At 58.5% G+C, this 26492-nt stretch overlaps 1 protein-coding gene across 9 annotated transcripts in view; it reads left to right on the top strand.

Annotated features, from left to right (window-relative positions):
- DAB2IP (DAB2 interacting protein) overlaps nt 1–26492 on the top strand; it is a 104386-nt gene that overhangs the window by 61677 nt on the left and 16217 nt on the right. For 8 of the 9 annotated variants that reach the window (XM_019630012.1, XM_019630009.1, XM_019630008.1 and 5 more), the window contains 7 exons: nt 13556–13709; nt 15386–15484; nt 16417–16971; nt 20150–20294; nt 20383–20527; nt 23288–23524; nt 24993–25194. In XM_019630012.1, coding sequence (XP_019485557.1) covers nt 13556–13709; nt 15386–15484; nt 16417–16971; nt 20150–20294; nt 20383–20527; nt 23288–23524; nt 24993–25194 — 1537 coding nt within the window. Of the gene's footprint in view, nt 1–3946; nt 4064–13555; nt 13710–15385; nt 15485–16416; nt 16972–20149; nt 20295–20382; nt 20528–23287; nt 23525–24992; nt 25195–26492 lie in introns of those variants that run through there. The other variant, XM_019630017.1, reaches the window with a different exon arrangement.

The following is a 26492-nucleotide window of genomic DNA, read 5'->3' as shown; positions in this document are numbered from 1 at the left end:
GGGGGGGGGGGGCGTGGCTTGCTGGATGAGGGCAGAGGGCTGGCTACTCGGCTGACTGCAGCCTCAGGAGGAATTTGGATGTTGTTAGTGCCATGGGGAGTAATTGAAGGGTCGCTAGCCTAGGAGTTTTTAATAATCAATTTGCATTTCTAAAGGGTCCCTGAGACTCCCTGATAGAGAGTAGGGGGTGGGGTGAGGCTGCCTGGGGTGGTTTGAGGAGTGGACGGGTGTGAGGAGGATCAGTCGGATTTGCTGATGGATTGGATACCGAAGGCCAAAGAAGGGGAGGATTCCTGGCTTTTGAGACTCTTGGCTTTAACCAGTGGGATGGAGCTGCACTTTAGACATTTCAGGCTTGAGGTTCCATGAGGCGTCCAGGAGGAGATGTCGCCAGCATTTAGACCTGTGAGTCAAGAGCTCAGAGCAGGGGAGGGCCGGAGACAGAAACCTAGGTGTCTAGAGTGCACTGGAGGTATTTAAGCCAAGGAGCGGGTGACTTCACCAAAGGAAAGTGTTGTACTTAAGGAGAGTGCCCAAACCTGAGCCTGAGAAACTATACCTGGAGGAAAGGAGGAGGGATGCCAGAGTGTGTGGTGGCCTGGGTTTCAGAGAGGGAGCTAGCCGTCCTCCATCGAGTAAGGAGAGGACAGAAACTGTGGTTGGCTCTGGCCAGGTGGCGGCCTTTGGGGACATTGAGGAGAACCACTTGGGTCAGGGCAGGTGTTGAATAGAAAAAGGAGGTGAGGAAGAGGAGGCAGCAGTGTCAGCAAAGTACAGGGAGAACTGGCTGGTCTGGGAAGTTAAGGAGGGTCCCTGTGGGGCTCCTGCATTCTTTTCTGTGAGTATCTGGTTTCAGTTCAGCTCACTCAGGGGGTCTCAACCTTGGACATGAATCAGAAGCCTCTGAGTTGAATCTCTCGAGACTCTGACTTGGAGGGCTGGAGTGCCCCCCTCCCCCAGGTGACCTTTAACAGCTCTCTTCGCCCTTTCTCCTCCTCTTAGGTGGGCTCGCCTGCCCCGGCCCTTCCCCACTCCCTGCTTTATCTCTCTGCGCGCAAGGCCCTTAAGAAGAGCATCCCCGAGCTGGGTTTATTCGGAGAGTCTTTCCACCTTGTCTCGAGCAGAGCTAGACTTCATGTACACTATGGCTTTGCTCTGGAAAGCTCCTTAGTGTGTTTGGTTTTGAAGTTTGAGGTCTTTCTCAAGATACTTTGGTGATCAGGACCTGAACACTGCCCCCCCCCCCCCCCCAGCTTTCATGGCTGGGGGGAGTTTAGAATACGTTTGGTTGGGGGTGGTAGTGTAGAATTGGGGACATCCTAAGGTCTGATGGACTCCAGCTGGGTTCTTGGTGTCTTTTGAATGAGTAGCACTCAGATAGTGGAACCTTTTGGGCTCCCAGGTTTGTTAATGCTCCTCTGAGCTGGGTAACCAGCGTTTTTACATCTGTTATCTACAGGATAGTGTATTTCCTCATTTTGCACATAAGGAAACTGAGGCTCAGGAAAGTGAAAGGACTTGCCCAGTGTTCCACAGTTGCTAAGTAACATAACCAGAATTTCCACTCAGGCCTGCAAACCACCAAACCAGGCTGCCCTCACTGACGGATTAACCCTGAGGCTGAGAAGGGCATGGCGGCACCTAAAGCACCCAGGGTCCCGTTGCCCCTCGGGAATAGTGGCCATGTGCTCTGCCAGGGCTGCAGGGCATTCCTCCTGCCTCCTCACCTGGTTTCCTCTGGTGCTCCATTCTCCACCCCCCAGCACAGATGCTGGCTGCTTTAGGCTTTGGGGAGGTGGAAGGGGGCAAGCCTTGAACCTGGTTGAGCCTTGGGGGCCCTTGGGGCTGAGGGAGGCTGTTTGTGTAGCAGGTGTGGGGTGGCTTGTGTGGCTGCTGCACAGCTCCCCTCAGGAAAGTGAGCTCAGCTGCACCACAACCCCTGGGAGACACCTGAGGAGGAGAGGGTCCGCCCCTCACTGGGGAGTGGGGAGAGGTGACTCTGAAAGTCAAGGTGGGCTGGGCTCCACCTGAGAGCTGATGCCGGCCTATGCCGCCCCCTGAGAGGCAGGTGGCTTTGTGCCCTTGCTTGCCTTCCCGTGCTAGCCTGGGGGTGGGGCGGAGGCAGCCTGCTTTTAGGTTTCAAAGGATTTGGGCTGCTGCCCAGCCTTGCTCAGTCTTTATGGCCTCTGGCCTGGCTTTTTCTGAGGGAGCCAGGGCATCTGGGAGGTGCTAGGAGGGTGCTCTTGCCTGCTAGCCACTAAGGGTCCCAATTGGACCCCCTCCTTTTTACAGAAAGAAACTAAGACCCAGAGAGAGAGAAGTGACTTGCCCAGGGTCACTGCTCAGGACTCTGATTTCCAGCTTATCTCGGGCAGCTAATCTGGCCAGTCTTTCTTAAGTGCTCACTCTGAATTAGGCTTTGTCTGTAACTCCCTGAACTCCTCACAGCTACCCATTGGGGTTAAATACTACTATTATTGCCCATTTTACAGAGGGGAAAACTGGAAGAGGCCCAGAGAGGTGACTTGCCTTGCCTAAGAAGACACAAGTTATAAGCGTCACAGCCCAGATTTGAACTCAGTCTGGCTTCAGAGCCCGTGTTCTTAACCACCAGGCTCAAGGGCATCAGGCTACTTGACTGCTAGGCTCCATACAGACAGAATGAGGGAGTGGTAAATCCGCGGATAACCTGGCCCCTGCAGAATTACGCCTGAGGACTCTTGCTGGCCTTGGCCTTTCTGATGGAGGGTGGCCATATAGCACCTTCTTTCTGCCCAGCTACTCCAGGCGCCAGGAAATGGCATCTTTATTGGAGGGCTTGTTAGACCCGACACTGAGGCACAGGCAGTCAAATCTCTCCTTTCCTCTCACCTGTCCCCTGTTATCTGTCAGCTGCGCAGGCCCTGCCCACCCCTGGAACCTAGGGGCCCCACCAGAACCCCCATCCCTGCCTCCTCTGTTCTTGTGGACAGTGGAAGGGCCTTGGCCAGCTTGTCTGAGCCCAGGGCTTGGAGGACAGCTCCCCTCACCCGCCATCGCCTCTAGCCATGCAGCTTGTCTGGGAGAGCACTTGCGGGCCTGGGTGTGAAGTGCTCCACCCCTACAGGGCTGGCAGACCTCCCCCCTCCCTCTCGGCCCCCCTCCCGCCTTCTCCTGTGCCTCTCCTTGACCTAGCCTCTCTCTCCTTTCATGTTGTGCCAGATGTCATGATTTCCAGTTTTCTCACCTGTAAGAGGCGGGAAAGAATAGAACTGACCTCACAGGGTTCTGGAGCCCAGATGCAAGCCCAGTGTTGGGCACCTGTGACAGGTGATTCCTCATCCAGTGCTGGTGACGGGAACAGGTGGGGCCTGGGCATCAGTCTGGGGGCAGCTGGGCCTCCGGGAGGCGGAGGGAGCAGGTGGGAGAGAGCTTCCTGGCTTTGGCTGACCTCGCGTGGCTGGGCCCCAGCATTGCTGCACACTGTGTGTGAAATCCTGGGTGAGCTGGGAGCCTCTGCTCACTGCAGCTTCCTCCTCTGTAAGGTGGGGTCAGGCAATGCCTTTCTGTACAGTGGTTGCGAGGAATAATGAGACAGTTCTATAAAGTTCTGTGCTGGGCACGGAGCGAGTGAGTGCTGTCATTGCTACTAGTGTTCTTAAGATGTGGCCCCATTGTTTGGGGGATCTTTAGGGCCTTTTGGTAATATTTAGATTTTTACTATTGTGCATTTCATCTAAAGTCTTCCTTAAAAGACCAAGGCCTTCAATCGGATCATGCCTTTGTGGGGATTTTCTGGTTTTTTGATGTCTTATTTTCCATATAGAAAAAGGGATCTGTGCCTTTAAGTCCCCTGCTGGCCTGATGAGACACTGGCCCTTTAAAAACACATTACAGAGAGTTGGAACTTAGCCTTTGTTTAACTAGCCTCATTAGTCCCAGCGGACAGGGCTGGAGTGGTAGGTCCAGGACCAGAGCTGTGTTGGACTGGCTCGGCCCAGCGGGGAACGTTGGGCCACAGGTTGGCTGGCCTGGCCCTGTGGTTTCCCGGGCCTGGTGAGCTTGGCAGCCACGCTGAGGGATGGTGAGTAGCCTGATCAGGGCCACCAACCAGCCTCCTGGGCCCAGGGCAATCTAAGTGAATGGGTGGGAGCTGGGGGTCAAAGAGGGGCTTGTCACAGATGCCAGCCTTGGGTGGGGCTCAGGAGTTCCCCAGGGATGGTGTCTGCCTCTGTATAGACATCTACTGCCCGCCTAGAATGTGGAAGCAATTAGGATAGCACCGCCAAGAAGCTAGAAACCGAGAAGCGTTGTGGCTGTTTTTAGTTTTTAAAGAGAGGAAACCCGGTGTCAGTTGCTTCTTTCTGCAGACAAGCCCCGGTGCCTCTGTGGTGTGCTCCACTGAGGATGAGGACGGGAACTGCCAGGAAGTTTTCTGAGCTGAGGAGCTCGGCCTTTGCTCTGAGTCGCCCAACCCTGGGCTGGGCTGGGCTGGGCTGGGCTGGACTGGACTGGACTGGACTGGGTGAGGCTGTGCCGGGATTTGGGGTCCATGTCATCTCCCTCCCAGCCCCCAGAGAGTCTCTCCTTTTTTCCCTCCTTCTCCCTGCCCGTTTTGCATGTCTGTTCCCTGATCCAACGGCCTGCGGGTGGGGCGGTGGAAGACCAGGAATGCTGTGTCTGGGCCTGGAGTGTGTTTTGCTCCAGCGTAAGTATTTGAAACAGTTGTCAGGAGCCAGGTCACTGTGATGCGACAGACTTTACTGGGGAGCACCTGGTCTCTGAGAAGTCAGAAATTTGGCTCGTTACAAACTTTCTTGTGGAAGGCTTGTGAGGAGTAAATGAGCTGCCTTGCCTGGCTTGTTACAAGTGTCTACTTTCACTGGTCACATTTCTCACCATTTTGCAGACAGGGGAAGTGATTTGCCCAGGGCCATACAGGAGGTGACAAAGGCAGGGCTCAGTATAGCTCTGGTGACTCAGGGTTCCTGTAAGTTAAAGTTGGTCACACGATTTCTGTAGGTTTTGTGGGAGCCTGAGGCACTGACAGACAGTGCAGAGCATTTGCGGTTGGAGCCCAGATGCCAGGGCTCCAGCCCTGCCCAGGCGCCTGCGAACTGTGACCTTGGGCAAGCTGCTGGACCTCGCGGGCGGGGCCCCCACTTCCCGGTGTACATGGGGCAGGTGCATAGAGGCAAACCCTGGAGGGAGCTGTCGGTTCTGCTGGGGCCCATGCCACGGAGGTGGTGGCCTTTGAGCCAGCCCTTGTCAGACAAGGAGGACTTAGCTTCTGGGCATGTCCTAAGCGGAGGTGGGCAGCCCAGTGTGACTGGATGACTGGAGCCCCATGGGGCTGAGATGGGCTGGTGTGGTTGGGGTGGGACGCACCTTCGAAGCTGTGTTTAAAGTGTATGGCTTTGTTAGCTAGAATCCCATCAGCCAGGTGACAAATGGCAGATAGGGCTGTCTCATCCCAGAGCCAGCTAGTCTAGTGTAGGGCAGGAAAAGAGGATGGGCTCTTGGTATCTGTCACACTGTCTCGGCTTTTGGAAGGCCCTCAGGGTCTCGGAGACTCAGTTTCCAAAACTGTAGTCGGGTGGCTGGGCTACCTGAGGTTCACATGTGTGGGATCTTCAATGCGGAGCCCGTGGCTGCCTCGTGCACGTCCCAGGGGCTGTGGAGCGATGGTGTGTGTTGGGTGAGGCAGGTACTGGAGAGCCACAGAGGGCTTGGATGCACGGCCTCTAACAGCAGGAGGAACTCAACAGTCACACCCCAGATTTTTTTGACATTTCTCTGAGTTTCAGCCTGTGCTGGTGGCTGGGAGCCTGTGGCTTTCTGGTACCCCCCCCCCCCCCCCCCGCCCTTTTCTGTTTTGCTGCTGTTGAATGTTCCTGGCTGTTTCCTGCTAGTGACAGTCTGGAAAGCAAAGCTCTGGGGCCCCACTGGGATTCCCAGATACCAGGCTGTGGGAGGAATGGGGAGTGGGGGTCCCAAGGCCCCCAGGCTCAGATTGGAGGTGCTCAGTAACTATATACTGGGGCGCAGGACTTACTAGCCCATGAGTTGGAGGGTGTTAGCATAATGAACTTGCAGCAGGCCCTGGCAGGAATCAGGTGAGGAAGCTGGGGTGCAGGAAAGGCCAGCCCAAGAGCCCCTTCCCCTTCCTGTCTTTGCCTCTTATCTCCTTGAGGCCACAAAGCCCCTCTGTCCCAAATGGTGACTGGAATTGAAGAGACAGAGGGCTAGAGATGAGCACTGGGGATGGAACCTGGGGTGCCAGCGTTTGTTCCCAGATGTGTCCCTCTCTCCTTTATCAGGGACTTTGAGGTGTCTACTTTAAATGGCAGCGCTCTCCAGCCTGCCCTGGGAGGTAGAGCGGCTGAGGTTCTCTGGGTCAGTTGGCAGAGGCTTTTCGGAAGCCCACATGCAAGCAGGGCCAGGAGGGCTCTGCCTGCTGGGCGGAGTGAGAGGTGTCTTGGAAATGTCAGTGGGCCCAGGGAGGAGGAGACGCCTCAGCCAGGGCCTCGAACCATTCTCAAGCTAGGGACGGGCAGTCAGGCAGAGGGCCAGCACGTGTGCAGTGGCGTGCAGCCTGGCTGCTCTGGGGTTGGCAGTGTCAGGGGTTGTGGCAGATGAGGCTGTGGGTTTGCGTCCTGGAAGCTCTACTCCTGGGGCTGGGCGTGGCGCCTTACTCAGGGTGACTGAGGGGCCTTAGAGATTGGGGATGTCACCCTCCCTGACCTTTCAGAGCAGTTGGGCCAGGCCTGGTGTTTTGTCCTGGGGACCAGGGAGGGGGCAGAGAGCTGTCCCTGCTCCGAAGCACGAGGGGCATGTGGCCCTCGGCTCACTTTCGATTTGCCCAAATTTCATCCTGTTCAGTGAGTGTCCCTCAGATTCACTTGTTTTAAAATTCAGGGCACTTGGCTGTTCCACTGAGGTTTATGAATGTTTAAAAACTGCTTTGCGGTCCCCAAAGTAATTTGACAAGTCTGACAGCTATTGATTAAAAACCCAAAATTATTCAGGTTGCAGGAGGACTTGAGGGGATTAGATGGAAAGTTTTTTTGTTTCTTCTCTCTCTGCATGCCCTTTGTCCTCCACTCCCCCCCCCACCTGCTCCCCCGAAAAAAGAAATAAGATGTGGGGAAGTAAATGTGTCCCCGAGTGTTCTTTGAAAACTCCCACTAGGATACTGGAAAGGGTGGGGGTGGGGGATGGTCAGGATGCTGAGGGTGCCTCTCCTGCTCGGGGACCGGAACCAGCACCCCTGCATCCCTGGTCTCGCCCCAAGCCTTGTGGCCCAAGTTATCAGCAGGGAGCAGTGAGGTGTCTGACGATATTACAGTGGCCATGGCGGTGGGAATAGCTGTAGTAGTTGGTATATGGTCCCTTATGTTTATAGGAAGTTGACCTGTGTGGCGGGTGTGGCACTTCCTGAAGCAGCTCAGCAGGTGAGGAAGCAGCAGCCTGGAGAGGAGGGAAGGGCCATGCCGCAAGCCCGTGGGTCCCAGGGAAACAGGGTGGGCCCCAGGTCACCAGGACTAGAGCCGGCTGGGGTCCTGGGCTGATTGGGTGCCCGGCCTACAGGCCTGGCCCAGTGTGAAGTAGATTCCAGGACTGTCCCACCGAAGGTGATCCGTCTGTTCGGATCCCAGCTTTCACTTCTGGACCATGTGACCCAGCTAAGCCGCACTTCCCTCCAGGCCACTGCTGCCTCCCGTGTCCTAAAGCCTCCCTCATCAAATCCTTTACGGCACCTGGAGTGTGTGCAGGAAGGGTCGTCTGATGAGCCAGGGCTCATCCGACCTGGTTGAGTTCCTGCTCCCCCTTCCCACTGGGGCGACGCTGCCTTGTGTGCAGGCTTGTTGAGAGAAGGCGTTGATGCGCTTACCTTGGTAAGCACACCTGTCGCACAGCTGACCACGTACGTGGTAGGTACTTAGTAAGTGGCTGTTAAGTCCAGGTTGTCACAGTGCTGATGATTCAGGCAGCATATGTGGGGCACCCCTGGGAGCCATAGCACGTGATAAGCCTCCCCGCCCTCCTGTCTTGGTTGCCAGGATGTGTACCTTCCTTTGCCAGCTCAGCCCTGAGGTGTCAAGGGGAGAAGCAAGTCCCCAGGAGTAGGGCGAGTGCAGAAGACCAGGCCCCCCTCCCTGCCCAGGGCTCGGTATGGATATGGGGACAGGGTCATACTTCCAGTGCCTGCTAGGACCTGCCCCCTTGCCTTGAACTGAGAGAACCCAGGGCCAAGAGGGACCGTGCCTCCAGGCCAGGCTCTGGCATCCCAGGAAGCCTTCCCAGGCAGGGTCGCCAACCTCCCTGCCTTTTAAGGACAGGCTCTGTCTCTCCAGGGCCTTGGAGGCCCCCAGGCGGCTGCATTCTTCTTCCTCCCCTGGGACCCTAGCCGGGCCAGGAGTGAGCCCTGGTCTTCCGAGCAGCCTGTTCCCAGGCCAGGAAGGCAAGGCTGGTCGTGGAGAGAGATGGCTGTGCTCGGTGTTTCGGGTGGGACACTGTCCTGTTTGTCCTGCCGCTGGATTCCCCAGAGATCAGCGCCCTCACCTTGACTGCACCCGGACCCAGGTCCTCCCGTGGACAGAGGTTTCCAGCCCCGCAGTTTGGACCTGCCAGGCTGTGACAGGCAGAAGCATGGGTGGCACGTTCTGACCTGACTCCAGAGTCCACAGGTCCTGCCAGCTCTTGGCTGGGCACCTCCTCTGCGGAGACCAACTTTATCCGGGATTGCTGTGCTTTCCAGGCCCAGTTATGATGGTGGGAAGTGGCATGGGACCGCACAAGCTTGTGAGCGGGAGATTGGGTTTGCTCGAGTCATAGGCAGAGGGACTAAAGCGGCCCCCTCAGCGGGGTCTCCTGCCCACTCCCCAGGTACCCCTTTCTCCCTTTCTTTCACGTCAGGAAATTAAAGGCCTTTTTTTTGGAGGCATCCCAGCATTTGTGTAGAAGTAGTTTGTCCCATTTTGCAGATGGGGAAAACTGAGGCATGGAGAAGGTAAGGGATTTGAGTGATCATAGGAAAGGAACAGAACGGCCTGGCAAATCCCTACCTTGTCACCGCAAATGTCAGGAGCGTCACCTACCCTAGACATGCCAGCTGTGTTACAATCTCCGTAACAGCTGTAATCCTTCCTCAGCCTTGTTCACAGCTGTAGCCCTCTCCTACAGCGGTGTCTGGCAGTGAGGCGAGTGACTGGAATAGATAGACGTGTACAGGGACGGTCACCAGTGACCGATGGAAGCACTGCATTTACCCCTGCTCTCCCGAGCATCGCCCCCGCAGGATCTCGTCTGATTCTCAGAGCAGCCTTCTGAGGAAGGGATGTTCTCCTCGCTTATGGATGGGGACACTGAGGCCTGGAGCATTGAATGACTTACAAGTACTCAAAGCTGCGTGTTTTCTAAGGAATGGAGACTAGCTTTGCTCCTACAGCCAGTAGGTCCTCCCTGTTCCCAGCAGCGGGGGTGAGAGTGTGTGCGCACTCCTGGAGCTCATTCCGCTGCCTGCCTGGCTGTTACCGCAACAGCCCCCTAGTAGTCAGGCACCCGCTCTGCAGCATGTTTAAGAGGGTCTCCCAGTTCCTGCTTGCACACCTCCAGAGACAGGGTACCCGCTCCCTCAAAAACCAAACCAGCTTGGCCCATTTGGGGACAGCTGTGACTGATGGAATTGGCCTTTCCTGGTCCCAGCCCTGCCCTCTAGGGGTGTGCAGGGCAGCACCCTCTGCCCCTCTGAAATTTGGAGGGTGACTCGGAGCCTCTCACCTTCCAGGCTATACAACCCCACTTTCAACTCACCCCACCCATAGCTGGGAACATCCTCTCCTGTCAGAAAGGGCTTTTTGATTATTGCAGGTTTTGTGTTTTGGTCTCCTCCCTTCTTGAAATAATGGGGAATTTGCTAAACTTCTGTGTCACTAACCTTTTAAGAGAAAAAAGGATAGAGTTGAAAAACAGCTCGTGGGCTGGCTGGAAGGCTATCAGATAAGGCTGTGGCTCAGGAGGCTGGGACAAAGTCCCGTTGTCCCTGCTCCCGGGCCCTCACAATGGGCTGCTGTTGGGGCCTGGCTATATCTCCAGCAGCAGCTTTGCCCGTGCCGTGCCCACGTTTCCTGGACTTCTGGGCTCCAGGGGCTGCCCCCCCCCCAGCTCCCCCTCCCCCTTCTTCCTGGATCTGGAATGAGTGGGTCACCGTGAGCAGATCAGCTGGCTGTGGGTCTTTGCCTGTCTGTTGCCCGTGGGACCAGCCTTGTGCTGATGGTTAGTCTTGGAATCTGCTGAATGGGGTTGAAATCCCACTTGGCCTCTTGCCACCCGTGCAACCTTGGGCAAGCCACCTGGCCTTTCTGAGGTGTGGAAGGCGTGGAACCTCAGTCTTGATGGGCTGTCATGAGAATTAGGTGAGGAGACAGCTGGGGAAGTGGCGTGCGGTGCGGGCTCAGCCACACAGTCTGGGCATGAGCTTGTCTGTCTGCAGAGACCAGGGACAGCATGGGCTTTGAAAACTGAGAAAGAAGGATTTTTGTTAGGCAGAGAAGGTGAAAGGGAACAGCGTGGGCTTAGGCCCCCAGAGGGGGAGGACGTTCATGGCTGGTCAGGGACCAGCTGGTGAGGAGCATCTAGGTCACTTGTCACTTGTGGTGTGAGGGGAGGTGGAGAAGGGGCGTTTCGGGGCGTGCTCAGCACCAGGTGGAAGCATGTGACTTGATTATCTATAGCCCTTGAGGCGAGAGAGTGCAGGGATGGGAGTGATGCCATGTTGGGTAGAGGGGCCAGGCTGGTGGGAGGGCGCTGCTGTGGTCTAGATGGAGGTGGCTAGTGGGGCATCCCTACCCCGCTGTCCCCAGGCCCTGGCCAAGACAACTCTCTAGTAGCTTAGGGGTCCAGGGCAGGTCTCACTACCCTGTGGCCTTTTCTCTTCCACCTGTGATCTGGGAACCATGGCACCACCCCTCCTGGGAAGTGTGAGGATTCCATGCCACCACACAGGGCCACGGTCAGAGCCTGGCCCTCCCCTGTGCAGAAGCAGCCTGGCACCTTGTAGCTGCCACTAGGCCTCTCTGGGCCAGCCTTGTTCCTGTTCCTCCTCCTCCCAGTGAGCTTGGGTCTGCTCCACGTCCTCTCACTTGGAGAGTGCTGGAGTGATGGGAAGGGTCAGGGCTATGCAGCTGCAGCCAGGATGCCTGCACTCTGCGCTTGCCCACGGCCCTCTGTTCAGCCAGGAGCCTCCCCAGTGAGGCCTGGGCCAGCTGGGGCATGTTTGTGGGGCAGCAGGAGGGGAAAGAAAGGGAGGATTCTGTAGCCACAGGTTCCAGGATCTGGCTGTTTGGAGCCTGGCCTGGGCCTGCAGGGCTCCTGGCTATAGAACCAGGGCCCCGTGGGTCTCCCCGGGCAGGCCCAGCCCACTGAAGTGTGCCTCCCTTTCCTCTCCCCAGCTGGCTCCCGTTCAGGCTCCCTGGGCGGGAGGCGGCCCCAGTGTACCAGCTCCTCCCTCTGCACTTCCTGGGTTCCTACTCCACCCGCCCTGACTCCCAGCATCCTTACCTGGCAAGGGTTTCCGGGCCGGGCCAGAAAGCAGCCTGATGCCGACCTGCAGGCTGGGCTTTCAGCCCCGGACACAGGCTTAGGGGGCCGTGGGTCCCAGCCATTCCTAGGTCAAGTGACTTCCCCGGCACCTGAGGCGGGGCTTCTCTTGCATTGAGGTATGAAGCCCCGTTTGGGAGGGATGCCTGGAGTCTGCCCTGTGAGGTGGGCGGCCCAGGGTTGAGTCTGGACAAAGGGGATGGCAGACTCACCCATGGCATTGGTTAGTGCTGTGATGGGGGAGGGGACAGCCATTGGAGCAGGGCCTGGAGGGCTGTCAAGGGGAGAGCCTGTGGGCACCTAGCATGGGGTGACGTGCTAGGCCACAGTGATGTGTGTGAAGTGCTGCCTCCTAGAGAGAGGGTTCTGGAAGACCAGGGGCAGCCCAGCTGTGATGCCAGTGGGCTTGGGCCTCACTGAGAAGCTCCATGCGGAGCTTTGGGTTGGTCCTAACCTGATGTCAGCCTGTGTCTTCATTCCTCGAGAGCTTTCAGAAGTCCTGCCTGAGGGCATCAAGCAGCTCAAGTGATCTGAGCCCTGCCATGTGCCAGCTTTGTGCTAGGCATAGGGAGCAGCTGGGGGGAGACTGACTGGGTCTCTTGGGCTGGGCTGTGGGGTCCCCAAGGGCTGGGGTCCCAGTTCAGCACTGACTCCCAGGCAGTGCCTAGCACAGGACTCCATGGGCTGTTGCCATGGAGATGTGGAGTTTGGGGGTGGAAGGTAGCCTCTGTCAGTCTGTGAGGCCCTCTAGGTAGGGCCCTTCCACTTGCCTCTGGATTCCTGAACCTACACATAGTGATTTTAGCCCCCTTTACCCCTGCTGGTCATGGAAGTGGGTTACAGGGTGTGTGCCCTGCGGGGAAGCGTGCTGACCCTGCCAGGCCTCACTGGCCTGAGGTAGGGTCTTTGGAGAGAATGATGGACTGAGCCTTGGATCATTGGAGGCCAGGAGCTGAAAGGCAGAGGGACTGGGGGAAGAAGGACTGGGTGAGCTAAGCCCAGGGTGGGTTCCATGCCAGCTCCTGGGGGCTCCAGTGGGCACTGCTGTGTGCTGTGGGTTCTGGAAAGGGACATCCACCTCTCTGAGGTAGACCCTGCCACACACCGGTGCAGATGCCATATGAGGTGATTTCTGTGTGATGTGCTGAGGAAACCCAGGCTCAGAGAGGGGCAGCAATTTGCACAGAACCACAACGCAGGTGAGCAGTGAGCCCAAGTCTGCCAGCTAGTCCCGGTTCGGGCTCCACTTGGGCACCAGGCGATGTCCACTACCTCTGCTCTTTGTGCCTGTGTTGGGCCCACTGACGCTGGCCTGGGCCCCCAACCCCTGGCACATGGACCCTGCTTGAGTCTCGGCATCTTGGGTACTGTGCAGATGGCTACATCCCTTCCATTTTGAGCCACACTCGCCTCATCTGTAAAAGGGGTGCACCAGAGGTCCCTTTGGTTTTCCTGCCTCAAGTGGGGCTGGAGATGGAGTGGGATGGTGTATGAGAAAGGGCTTTGTTGGCAGTGACATTCTGGACGAATGGGTGACTGCTCTGGCCTTGGATGGGGACCAGGGCTGAGGGAGAGCGGGGTGGTGAAGGCTGTCCGGTGGGGTCAGCTCTTTCCCGTGGGTCTCTGAGTTTGCTTAGGAGTCAGGCCAGACCCTACCCTGCACTCAATGCTGACTTTCAACTCCTCAGTTGGTGGCGTCATCCTAAGCCACTTGCTCCCTTAGAGGCTGAACCATTTACCCAGAGTCCTGCAGTGGGCAAAGGGACTGATAATGGGTCTCTGTGACACCACCTCCACAATGTCCCCTCCGCCCAAGTTCTGCCTTGAGATGAAAAGGATGGTGGGAGTTGAGAGGGGAGTGATTGCCTCCTGCTAGGGGGTCTGGGCAGCTTCCTGGAAGAGATGGGAAGGGAGGGGACAGGGCAAGGGAGGGGAACCGCAGGCCCTGCCTGACACACCCGCTGTTCACCCCCAGGTCCCATCTGATGCCGAGGCTGAAAGAGTCTCGCTCCCACGAATCCCTGCTCAGCCCCAGCAGCGCGGTGGACGCGCTGGACCTCAGCATGGAGGACGACGTTGTGATCAAGCCTGTGCACAGCAGCCTCCTGGGCCAGGACTACTGCTTCGAGGTGGGTCAGCTCGGGGCTGGCGGATGCCAGCAGCCTCTCCCGGCCAGGCCAGGTCTCCTCCAGATACCCTTCTGGAGTTCTTGGTGACCTCAGCTTTAGGACATTGGCTAGAATCTGCTCACAACTTTTGGCTCCTAAGAGACCAGGTGGAGCTGGGAGGTGGGGAGCTTCGTTCCTTTTCTGTGGGCTCCCTGAGATGGACCAGCTCTATCCTCCACGCTGGTGAGGGCAAGAGGACCCCCGGGGGTGAAAGGGGGTGAAAGCTTATGTGGAATTGCTCAAGCCCTAGGGCTTGTGTCTTGAGCCTGCACACCCTCCTTACAAACCCCACAAATTCAGTGTGGGGTGGTAGAGAGGGCCCCCTTTTCTGGCCCGGTCTCCCCCTGTAAAGCGAGCCAGAACCTTTCCTGCCCTAGCATCCTGTGACACAAGGTTTGAGAGCAAGGAGAAGGCAGCAGCTCAACCTGGCGGGCTATATCTGGGGGTCACCTGTCCAGTCCCTCACTATAGATGGGGAACCTGAGGCTCAGAGAGGGCAAGATGTCAGGTCACAGAACACGCCTCAGGCCAAGCCATGAATGTCGCAGGTGTTCCTGGGAGTTCCTGATCACTTCTGTCATTATTCATATTCTCTTCCCACCTCACCCCTCACTCCCACCCACAAAGATCTTGCATAATTAGGGGAGCTCTCTGATAGAGGAGTGGGCCTGGTAATGAAAATCAGCCATTTGGGGACTAGTGTGGCAACCTCCCAGCACCCCAGCCCCAGGGAAAGAGTGGAATGCGCCCCATCCCCGTGCCTACTGTTTCTGGTTCAAGGCTCCTGGTCCCGTGGGCTCCATGTGGGCTCTGACCTCTTTGCCTGCAACGGGCTGAAGATGGTGCCTGGCGCTTGTCCATAGCAGGGGGTGCGGTGGCTTGTGCGGGCGCTTGAATGGCTGGATAAGAAGCCTGGCTCCCCACTGCAGAGCTCTTGGCGTGGTGCCGGGGACCGTGGGACAGAGTAGGAGCTATTTGGGCTCCGTCGCCTGGAGGAGCCGGGAGGAGGAGCCAGAGTCCCACCGCGAGGGGAGGGTAAGGGTTCCAGGCAGGAGGACCCCAGGGCCCAGCACACCCCGACAGCCCAGTTCTCATTTCTCCAGTCTGGCCTCCAACATGTTAAGTGTCTGTGACCATCATTGTTGTCACTGTCACTTGGCAAAAGAGAGCTGTCAAAAGGTGTCAGCTGAGGACTGAGGTGGTCCTTGCGCCCCCCCGCATGGTCCTGTCCTTGGTGCCTGTGGCTCCCCCTCAAGAGGGAGACTCGGGTTAAACACTGTCCTGGAGCCCGAGGAGGCCCCCCAAGCCTTCTCCATTCCCATCTCCGGGAGAGTGAGGTTGGACTCAGAAAGATAATGTCCTGAGGACAGAGGGCGCTGAGGCAGGAGTGAAGCACCAGGACAGACACCAGCTGGTGCAGGGCTGGGCCACCGTGTCACTGACTTGCTTTGGGACAGTGACCTCAGTGCACCACCTGCAGATGTGACACACGGGTCATTCTGAGCCTTGCCCTGCCTCCTGCCTGAGCTCATGCTGCAGACCTGGCGGCCAAAGCCCCGCAAGCCCCAGAGGTCTCTGCTGTGCCCAGCCTTGCTGTGTACCCCTTCCTGTGACACTGTCCTGTCTGTCCCCCACAGGTGACAACGTCATCAGGAAGCAAGTGCTTCTCCTGCCGGTCAGCAGCCGAGCGGGATAAGTGGATGGAGAACCTGCGGCGAGCGGTGCACCCCAACAAGGTAAGCCTGTGCCCCCTCTCACCCAGGTCGGGGGGATTGAGGTTAGACTCAAAGCAGAAGCACAGACTCCGACGTGAGGGAGCAGCGGCAGGGATCTCTGGTGTGGGCTGGGATGGGGGGTGGGAGTAGCCGCGTGGAGACGGGGCCCAGATGGGCAGGAGGGTTGGGTCCTGGAAGAGGGGTTCGAGTTGGCCAGACTGACTCAGGTGCTGTCGACCTCGGTCCTTGAAGCTACACACAGGAGGCTGGGCCAGACAACCGAGTATCAGGCTATTGGGGAGGTGGGTGCTGGCATCCTGCCTGTCCCCCGTACCCTCTAGCCAATTCCTACTCACCCATCCAGCTCCAGCTTAGACATCTGTCCCGTCGTCCGGGTGAACACCACCACCCCAGGCTGGTGACCTCCTCTGTGTTTCTGTATTTCCACTGCCCCCTGGGCCTCCCGCTTCGGGTTCATGGGACCCCACCTGTAACCACCTGTTTCTGTGTCTGCCTCCCTGGCCGACCTGAGGGACTGGGCTGAGTCCCGGTCACTGTAGCATCAGCACAGAAGGCGCCTCAGCAGTGGTCACCTCTTAGGCGACTTGACAGAAGAACTAATAAGCCGCACAGTGGCCTGCTGTGTGGCAAGCACTGTGTGAACCTCTCACTTCCTCTCTCACTAGTTATTCCTGTTCTGTAGAAAAGGGAACTGAGGCTCAGATTAAGTCAGTGCCCAAGGTTAGCAAGCTGGTACGAGGCAGAGCAGAGATCCAACCCCGTGTCACACCATCAGACCCCACAGCTGCCCCTGGCCCACCCCCACCCCATCGGCCTGGGCCCTCCCCACCACCCTCCAGGGTCCCCCAGATCTGAGCTCTCTACAGCTCTGGGCTGGGTGGTGGCAGGGAGCCGGCCCCCCAGTGACCACAGTTCCTCTTGTGCGTGTGCAGGACAACAGCCGGCGTGTGGAGCACGTCCTGAAGCTGTGGGTGATCGAGGCCAAGGACCTGCCAGCCAAGAAGAAGTACCTGTGCGAGCTGTGCCTGGATGACGTGCTCTACGCCCGCACCACGGGCAAGCTCAAGACAGACAATGTCTTCTGGGGCGAGCACTTCGAGTTCCACAACCTGCCGCCCCTGCGCACCGTCACCGTCCACCTGTACCGGGAGACGGACAAGAAGAAGAAAAAGGAGCGCAACAGTTACCTGGGGCTGGTGAGCCTGCCCGCCGCCTCGGTGGCCGGGCGGCAGTTCGTGGAGAAGTGGTATCAGGTGGTGACGCCCAACCCCAAGAGCGGCAAGGGCCCCGGGCCCATGATCCGCATCAAGGCGCGTTACCAGACCATCACCATCCTGCCCATGGAGATGTACAAGGAGTTCGCCGAGCACATCACCAACCACTACCTGGGGCTCTGCGCAGCCCTCGAGCCCATCCTCAGTGCCAAGACCAAGGAGGAGATGGCGTCGGCCCTGGTCCACATCCTGCAGAGCACGGGCAAGGTGAAGGTGCGTGTGCAAGCCCAGAGCGGGCTCCCCTCGCCGCGTGCACCTGGGGAAGGCCTGCTGAGGTCACAGCCAGGCGGGCCCCCTGAACCCAAGAGTTGTGTCATGGAGTGGGGGGTGGGGGGTGGGGGTCTTCATGCTCCTGCCCCCTGGTTCAGCTGATCACTGAGGCACAGGTATGGAGCCTCTGGATGGGACGGCAGCTTGCACTTAGGAAGTGGGTCTTAGGGGCTCCCCCTTTACCCCAGAGGGCTGGTCCCCGAGGCTCAAGGGGAGCAGGTCACGGGGCCAGCCTCTCCCAGCACAGGAGCCCCAGTGACCCTGACACATGTCCAGTGAAGTGCTTAATTTGGTTGACATCCCCAACTGGTGACCACCAGGGTATAGCCACTGGCACAGCCCCAGCCTCACCCTTCTCTCACACCCAGACACAGATTCACACATACGGTCACTCTTACGGCCATTCGGCGGTCAGCCAGCCATGGGTACAGTTGTTCCCAGCCTGAGCCCACAGAAACAGGACTTGTCTAAAACCATCCAGGCAGGACCCACTGCAGGGCCGGAGTGGACCAGCTGTCCCCTCCTCACCTCCGTCCACTCCCTGCCAGGCCGTGCCACGCCTCAGCCCCCACCCACCTTGTTCAGAGACAGGCGGGCTCCTTCAGGAAGGCCCCCCACCACCTTCCTGTCCAGCACAGGGGAGCGCGGCTCTGTGGCCTCAAAGGTGGCCCTTCCGCCTCGGCACCCTGCTCCTTCCCGCAGGGGAGCCGCCTGAGGGGGGCACAGTGGAGCAGGGGATTGGACATGGGGCCATCCATCCATGTTGCAGAAGGGCTTGCGTGCTGGCCTCAGGAGTTGAGCCTTTGCCCTCTCGACATGGTGAGGTTTGAGAGCTGAGTGGCCTGTGGTGAGGGTGAGGTCTGCCCTGTGTCAGGGTCCCTCGGCCTGGGATCAGGGGAGGCACAGGTTGGGGGCCGGGCCTCGGGTCCTCAGGGCAGATCCCAGGGTGCATGACTCCATCGGGGGTGTCCCTAACCTTTTACCTGTTCCCTGAAGCCCTGGAGAGGAGAGGCCGTGGCTGGAAGTCCCTGGCCTCCTTTCTGCCCTCAGAGCCCCACTGCCCCTTTTGGACTTGGGGTGTGCAGCATGTGCGGGACCAGGGAGAGGAACTTTCTCAGCGAGGCTCCATGGGGGCGGGGGGCCACTCGGTCTCCTCCATGTCGTCAGACCATCACCTTCCCGCGCCTCCAGCCTTCAGGCCTGCCTGGGCCAGGCTGCGAGTGGGACCTCTGGCTGCACTGTCCTTAATTGTCTGGTCAGCATTGGGAATGGTACTGGGAAACAGTGAATCCAGGAAGGCCTGGCCCCAGAGAGGGAGCAGGGGGGACACGGGGCTCGAGCAGGGCTGTTTTCTGCTATAGTGTCTGTTCTTTTAGTACCTGGCTCCCGAGCACTGGGCTGGCCTGGGAAGCCGTCTCCAATCTGAAGAGACCTTTGCATTCAGAGTTCCCAGCTGAGACAAGAAGTGAATCGAGGTGCTCATTGCAGAGGGAGGTGGAAGCTAGGCCTCAGACTCCCCCGTGGGGTGAGGGGTGCAATAGGCGGAAGGAAAAAAAGTAACTTACGCTGCTGGGGTGACGTGCGTGTGAGCTCGCCCTCTGTTCAGAGAACTTGGGAACTGATAGGGTGTTCTTGGTCGGGGGCAGAGCATTTGACACGGGGCCGGCAGTCCAGGGGTGAAGTCCATACTGCCCTCCGCAGGTCCGCTCTCTTGGGCTGTGGCTTTTCAGCATCCCTGTCCTTGGACTTCTCCCTGCCATCCCCTCTCCCCTTGGTGCAACCCAGGAGGAACGGGGCCTGGGAGCAGGAGACTTGGGCCAAGTCTGCCCCAGGTATCTGTGTGGCTGTGGACAGGTCGCTTTCCTGTTCTGTGCCTGTTCCCCTTGTTGGGTCCTAGCTCTAAGGAGAGTTCTTCATCCCAGCCTGGGCCCAGCACCCACCCCAGGAGTTCAGGGAGGCCCATGGGTGTGAGCAGGGCCCTGTGCAGTATTTGCCTCTGCCTCTGTATGTTCGGAGAAGGGGACCCTACACATCACCTGTAGGTCAGGAAGGGCTCCTTAGGCTGTGTGGTCCCCAGAGAGGCCACTGACAGCTCTCTCAGCCCCTCCTGTCCCTCCTTTGGCCGTCTCCTGGGCCTAGAGCTCAGTTCTGTTTCAGGAGCCACTTGTGATGTCAGAGGGACCCAAAGTTGTGCAGCAAAAACCCTGCCCCATGCCGGCCACCTGGCAGCCTCCCTGCGAGGTGGCCCCTGTCCTGACCTTCACCTCCCCTGGGTCTCTGACTTTTCCCCAAATCACAAGGTTGGCTGCGGGTGAGAGGAGACGGGGACTCTGGAGGGAGGGAGTTCCCACCTGGGCAGGTGCAGCAGGTTCCCTGCACAGCCTTCCACTCAGGAGGGAAGGTGTGGGCTCAGGCTCCCTCCCGGGGTCTTCCCACGACCCTGCCTATCGGACTGACGGCTTGACAGCTGCCCTCCAGAGAAGTCTGGGACCCACAGCAGTGAGAAGCCAGTGCCCTGGGTTTGCCAGGCGACCAGTGTTTCCCCGACCTGCCCACCCCAGCCCCTGCTCTCACCATTGAAGCACTGGCTCACTGCCTTTCGGGGCAGCTGGCCAGCCTCTGCCTCTCCCCGTCCTTCTCTGAGGACCACACAGAACGAGTCTGTGTCTGGTATGGGAGACGCCATCAGAGCAACAGGTAGATAGTGGCAGTTGCTTGTACAATGGAGAGAGGGTACCCCCTCTACCCTCTATGGCACCTGTGGTTGGGGTACTCCTGCTCTGTTCACCCTGCCAGGCCTGGACAGGGCTGAACAGGGAGTGGAGTCCAGCTGGTCTGACCATGGTGTGGGGAGCTTGTGTCCATGTGGCACGCTTTTGCCCAGGCCTGCCTCCCCGATCCTTGGACCCAGCTCTGATGACACCAGTGCTTAGGCTTCTCCCCTCACCAGGTTGCCCTGGCTTCACCCCCTGGTAGCCCCCATGGGTGGGCACCAGCTGCTTGACAATAGAGCAGCCGTGAGAAGCAGGGGCTTCTCCTAGCCAGGGAGCAGGTCTGGAATCCTAGGATCCCACCTGCCAGGCCTGCTCAGGTCCACTCTCCTCACTGCCTACCCCCGCAGGACTTCCTGACGGACCTGATGATGTCGGAGGTGGACCGCTGTGGGGACAACGAGCACCTCATCTTCCGGGAGAACACGCTGGCCACCAAGGCCATCGAGGAGTACCTCAAGCTGGTGGGCCAGAAGTACCTGCAGGATGCGCTAGGTAGGAAGGGTACAGGCTGGCAGGTGGGCAGAGGGTGGGGAGTGCCCACAAGGTCCTCACTGCCCACTCCCTGCCCTCCCGGCCACAGGTGAGTTCATCAAAGCGTTGTATGAGTCAGACGAGAACTGCGAAGTGGACCCAAGCAAGTGCTCAGCCGCCGACCTCCCCGAGCACCAGAGCAACCTCAAGATGTGCTGCGAACTGGCCTTCTGCAAGATCATCAACTCTTACTGGTCAGTGCTGCCCCAGGGCCTTCCCACCCCAGCGTCCGACCCGTCGTCCTCTGCTGGGGTGTCCACAGTGTGCCAGGCACTGCACTAGGTGTGTGTGCTGTTCTCACTCAAGCAGCTCAGTGAGGGGCTCTGTTCCCTTGTGCCTGACTTATAAATGAGAGCTGAGGCTCTAAGGAGAGGGTGACACACCTGCAGCCTCGGCTGCACAGTGACGGCTCTGGGTGGAACCCACCTTCTGCCTGACCCTGCAGAATCTTGCTGGGTTGCGAGGCTGGTCCTTTTGGGGCTCTCAGATAATGAGGGAATGTTCCAGAATATATGCAGGACATGGTTTGTACAGTGTGAAGAGTTTGGACATGATGGCAGTCCACTGCACGTTTATTAGTGAGCGCCCTCTGTGCCCAGCACTGTTGTAGGTGATAGGGCTGCACAGAGGGTGACACTGACAAGGCCCTGCTGGGCCCCCGCCCGGGTGGGTGGATGGCTTAACCCCTCGTCTGTCCCTAGCTCGATGCTCTCATCAGAGGCTTGTGATCGGGCCCAGTGGAGGCTTGTGTGGTGCCTGGACAGCGGGCAGGCCTCCTGCCTGGACTGGAAGAGAACAGAGAAGAAAGAACTGGGCTTTGAGTAGAACAGAGGTCTGCAGGCTGCCAGTCCCAGAGAGGAGCAGGGTGTGCGGGGTGGGCTGCTCAGACAGGACCGCAGTCAGGGCCAGAATCAGTCCCTGGACCACTTCCTACAAGGCTAACGTCCCAGGCGCCTGCCTGCTCCTGGTGGCCATCTGACTTAGTGCGGGGTACAGCCTCCTTACGGTGTGACGTGCCTGGCTGTTCAGGTAGGGACTTGCTGCCAGCTCCAAGCAGCGGGGCTATTTTCACGTTGGAGGTGCTGCCCATGTTTTCTCCTTGGTCACTGCTCCAGCTCAGGACCTGCATCCCACTGCCACTTGAGCCCCACTCCTGACCCCACAACCTCACCCACAGCCATACCTTATTCCTTTCTTTTGTCTCACTCCTTTTCTTCCTGCTTGAAGGCCTTACGCCTGGCTCCCACCTATGGCCCCCTTCATGTCACCAGATACAGTCAGCTCACCCCTCCCTCCTGGGCTCCCTCTGTCCAGCTGTGATTCCATCGGAGTGGGATTGTGCCTGTGTCTGAATCCGTTTCCTCCACGTGCTGGAGCACCCTGGGGGGCACATCCACCAGCTCAGGGTCTGAACACACAGGGACCCCGGGAATGGTCTGCTGCCCACAAAGACAAGCAGCCACAGGCCTGCTCGGTGAGCGACAGCGCTGGGGAGGGAGCAGAGGGAATGGCTAGAGCCAGTGGGGCGGGTGCCCCACTGCCCAGGTCCCTCTGCCCCTGGGCTGCATAAGGTGCTACCCTGGGGCCTGCTTAGCCCCTGGGCTGGGGGTCACAAATGGCCCCTGGCACTGGGGGTGGAGGAGTGATCAGAGGGACTTGACCTCTCTGGGAACACACGCTCCACCCTGGGGCCAGCCTGTGTTTGCACAGTCGCCCTGCTGTTCCCAGGGCGGGCCGGGTGTGGGACACAGGGAAACATCCATGGACACTTTCCATTTCCTCTTTCTGGTGTTTGTCAGAGGCCCAGAGGCACCTCAGTTCTGGATGAGTCCATCGGTAGATGCCCTCACTCCGTGCTTGCCCCCTGCCCAGTCCTGTGCCAGGCACTTCAGCGACCCAGACCAAAGGCTGCCCGCCCTCACTTTCTCTCTAGCCGTGCCTCTGTACTCACCACACTCCCTGCCGCCAGCCTGCCGGGCAGGGTGCTGGGCTTGTTGGGCAAAAGGTCTCTGACAGCCTTGGAGTCTCAGCCTTAAGATGGCCCGGTGAGACGGGCAGGGCAGGGCAGGCCTTGTTCTCAGTAGAAGGATAAAGAAGGACCAGGCACTTGGTCGGAGCACCCGGAGCTGGTGACAGAGCCCGGCATAGATGAGTTCAGGCAGCACTGGGTCCCGGCCTGCCCCCAGCAGGGAGGCACATCTTTTAGGGTGAAAAGATAGGAGAGCCACTTAGAAGTGGACGTGGTGGGACCTCATTGTGGCAGGTTAGGGATGCCCAGTGGGGAGAGCCCCCCAGCTGAGGGCTAGGGACCCTGCCCACACAAACCGGGTCCCCCAGGGAAGTCCCTCTCCACTTTCCTCCCGATCTGGAAAGGAGAGAGCTGTGTCTTCACCCAGTGGTGAGGATTTTCCCATCTTCTTGATCACTCTGTGCTGAAAACCTCTACTTCCTGTAACATTACTCGAACGAAGGGAGTAAGTCTCAGAAGCCCGAGAGGGGAGCCAAGGAGCAGTGGTTCGTTCAGTTGTGTTTTCCTCACTCTTCCCCTAGACCCAGATGCCTGCTGTTTGGGGCGGAGAGTTGAGCCCTGGGGAAGGTGGGAAGCTGTCTCTTACCATCGGTTGCGGTTAGGACAGACACCTGGCTCCTCTATGCTGGTGTTCTGTCCCACTGGGCCCCTTTGTGGGGAGCCCGTCGCCCTGACTGGAGCTGGGGTGTGTGCCCCTCCAGCTTGCTGAGCACTCACTCTGCCCTCTCAGCTCCCCCAGCAGCTCTGCCCTTAGATGGTGGATGGTGAATGGCAAAGCAATGGGCTTAGAGAGCTCAGGCGGTGGGCCCAGCTCACACAGCTGTCAGGGTTGGAACTCAGACCCAGAACCAGGTCCCCGCTCAGCACCCTCCTGTCCTGGGCTGCTGCCTGACCACTGGGCCCACTCTTGTCTGTCCCTATACAGCGTCTTCCCGCGGGAGCTGAAGGAAGTGTTTGCCTCGTGGCGGCAGGAGTGCAGCAGCCGCGGCCGGCCGGACATCAGCGAGCGGCTCATCAGCGCCTCCCTGTTTCTGCGCTTCCTGTGCCCAGCCATCATGTCGCCCTCACTCTTCAACCTGCTGCAGGAGTACCCCGATGACCGCACGGCCCGCACCCTCACCCTCATCGCCAAGGTTACCCAGAACCTGGCCAACTTCGCCAAGTGAGTACCGGGCCCCCCCGGGTGCAGAGACGGGGCGGGGCTGGAGCCCACGGGGGCAGGGGGCAGGCCGTGGCTGTTTCTGCCCCAGAGCTGGGCTGCTCAGTGGGCCCTACTTGGGTCCCTATCATCCTCAGTCCTTCCTCTCCCCCTTTTTCAAAGTAAAATCTCTTCCCCACCCCATCCTCCCCCTACTGCAAGTACATGCCATTTTGGTGTGTTTCCTTAATTTTCAAAGGTGAGAAGACAAGATATTTTTTCCTTATGCTTTTTTAAATTAACATTTATTTTATCATCAGGATTCTCTCATGTACTTAACATTCATAAGCCTCGTTTTGAAATGAATGAATATGCCTTCAAGGGAGAAGGGCTCGTATTGCCTTAGACCGTCCCCTGTGGTTGGGCACTTGGGCTGATTCAGACTGTCCTTGTTTCCTGCTGTTGAGATGTCGTCGCTTGTCAAGCACTTAGGTGTTTTTGACTGTACCTTAGAGCGAGGGGGTGGAAATGGCAGGGCCGGGTCATCCGGTCGCTCATTCACAAAGCATAGATGGAGCCCAGTTCCAGGCCACCTCTGTGCAGGGCTCTGAATCACGCCTGGTCCCAGCCCTCCAGAGCCGGCACTTCAGTGAGGAAAGCGGGGGAGGCGGATGCAGAGTAAGCAGCAGAGCAGTGCTAGAGGCGGCACGGTCTCTCAGGGAGAGGAGACGGGGAGACTCCCCAGAACACATGCTCCCAGCTAGACGAGGCGTTTATCCGCTCATGGAAGGCCAGCAGGAGCAGAGGTGGGGCAGGCCTCGGGAGGGCCGTGTGCTGGAGGGACAAGGTGCCGTGGCATTCCCGAATTGTCAAGTGCCAGGCCGGGAGAAGTGGGAGACGAGACCCAGGAGCACAGCAGGGACTTGAAGGCCAGGCGGGGCAGTGGGAGCCACCAGTGGGCCTTAAGCGAGGGCGAGGATGGCCCTCACCAATTCTGGGTCCTGAGAAGGTCAGCTTGATGGCAGAGGGCTGGGGGGTTGGAGGGTTGACGGCAGAGGCGCAGGGGGTTAGAGAGAGGGGGACTGGCTGCTGAGAGACGGGAGGGGAGCACAGCTGTGGTTTCGGCTAAAAGAAAAGTGCTAGAAGTATTGGGGGGTAGAGAGTGTCTGTGATGCAGGAGGAAGTGGCTGCAAGGTCAAGGGGTGATGAGAAGGTGATGCCGGCAGGCCTTGTCGGTTGCGGGGGCGGGGAGGGGTGACGCACCGGGCCTCTGGCTCAGCTGTTTGGTGAACGGTGGTGTCTCCACTTCAGAGAGGGAGCCTGGGAGGAGGGCATGGGTTTGCGGTGATGACTTCAGACTTGGCCACAGTGGGCAAAAGTGGATGGGAGCTGAGGAGGTGGTGTCTCGGAAAAAGGGGGCTTCCCGGGTGGGACCTGGCTTTCTGGGCCCTTCCTCAGACCCAGGACGCTCACCGTCATCTGTTCTGTCCAGGTTTGGCAGCAAGGAAGAGTACATGTCGTTCATGAACCAGTTCCTGGAGCACGAGTGGACCAACATGCAGCGCTTCCTTCTGGAGATCTCCAACCCCGAGACCATCTCCAACACAGCCGGCTTCGAGGGCTACATTGACCTGGGCCGCGAGCTCTCCAGCCTGCACTCGTTGCTCTGGGAGGCTGTCAGCCAGCTGGAGCAGGTGCTTGTCCCCATGGGGCAGTGGGTGGGCAAGGTTCTCCCGTGGGGGACAGATCAGCAGCCCTGCCTAGGTGCCGGAGCCCAAGGTTCCACCCCAGGCCTGTTGCCACACACTGAGACCTTGGCCCTGTGTCCTTGGTGACCGCGTTCCTTCACGAGTACCTGCCAGGGTAGCCCACTCTGGGTACTGGGGTTTTGGCTTTGCCTCTGCACTTGGTGTTGAGTGGGTGGATTCCACATATGAAGCTGTGTTCCCTTCCTGTGAGAAATGTGACCAGATTTAGCTGTTTCTCCAAAAATGTCCTTGTACTGCGTTTCAAGGCCCCTGATAAGAAAAAGATAGACTGCTGCAGCTTCAGGTGCCAGGCAGGAAGTTACAAACCTTTGCAGAATTGCCCTTGACCATCAGTTAAGATGGTTATTCCCTAGACCCCTGTGACATTGCTGCAGTCCCCTGGAGTATGCCTTGTGTGACCTGCGGTTCTACTGCCCCCACCCCTTTACCCCCCATCCTCCATTCCCAGCAGCCCCAGCCCACACAGTGAACAAGTTCTTGGCAGCAAGGGCTGGGCCTGCCACAGTCTACTTCCAGGATATCTGTTGCTTTCCGGGGCTCCGAGAGACCAGCTTACAAAAGTAGTTCCTGCTGAAGTGGGAACTTCTGTCCGATTTCCGGGAGGTGACCCCTCAGGGCACTCTGGTGTATAGGCTTGTAGATACATCTGTGTGTGTGTTAAGTACATACACAAGCACAAGTACCTCTTCCCTGTTCATTTGTGTTAAAGTGAGAACTTAGGGGTGCACTGCAGTATGCGTTTCTCAGTCTGTTGTGGACGTCTTTTCATGGCAGCACCTACTGCCGTCGCTGTGACCTTTCTGATGACCGCAGACTGTCTCGTCATATGACTGCAGTTTATTTCACCGACCCCCTATTGCTGGACACTTAGGTTAGTCCAGTGTTTCACCACGGACAGATGCTACTGTAGTCATTTATGTCCACTGCCCTTTGGCTACGAGAGACACAGGAGGGGAAATAGAAACCAGGGCCAAGGCCCTCTTCCTCCTCTGCTGCCAGCACCGGTCACGCCAGCTGCCACCACTCACAGCCCCTGTGCCGGCCACCATCCTCCAAGGATTTGAAATTGAGCTCTTGGCCTCCCAAGTCTCTGCTCTATTGACTACATGAGTTTTCCTGTTTTCTTTTTGCACAAAGTCCTACGTGGACACCATTGCATAAGCAGGTGAAGGCAGGGTTCCCTTCCCTCAGCTCAGCCCCGCAGCCCGGAATCCTTAGCACCA

Source organism: Hipposideros armiger, unplaced genomic scaffold, assembly GCF_001890085.2.
Source record: "Hipposideros armiger isolate ML-2016 unplaced genomic scaffold, ASM189008v1 scaffold_880, whole genome shotgun sequence".
Lineage (NCBI taxonomy): Eukaryota > Metazoa > Chordata > Mammalia > Chiroptera > Hipposideridae > Hipposideros > Hipposideros armiger.
This window is presented reverse-complemented; position numbering and strand designations above follow the sequence as displayed.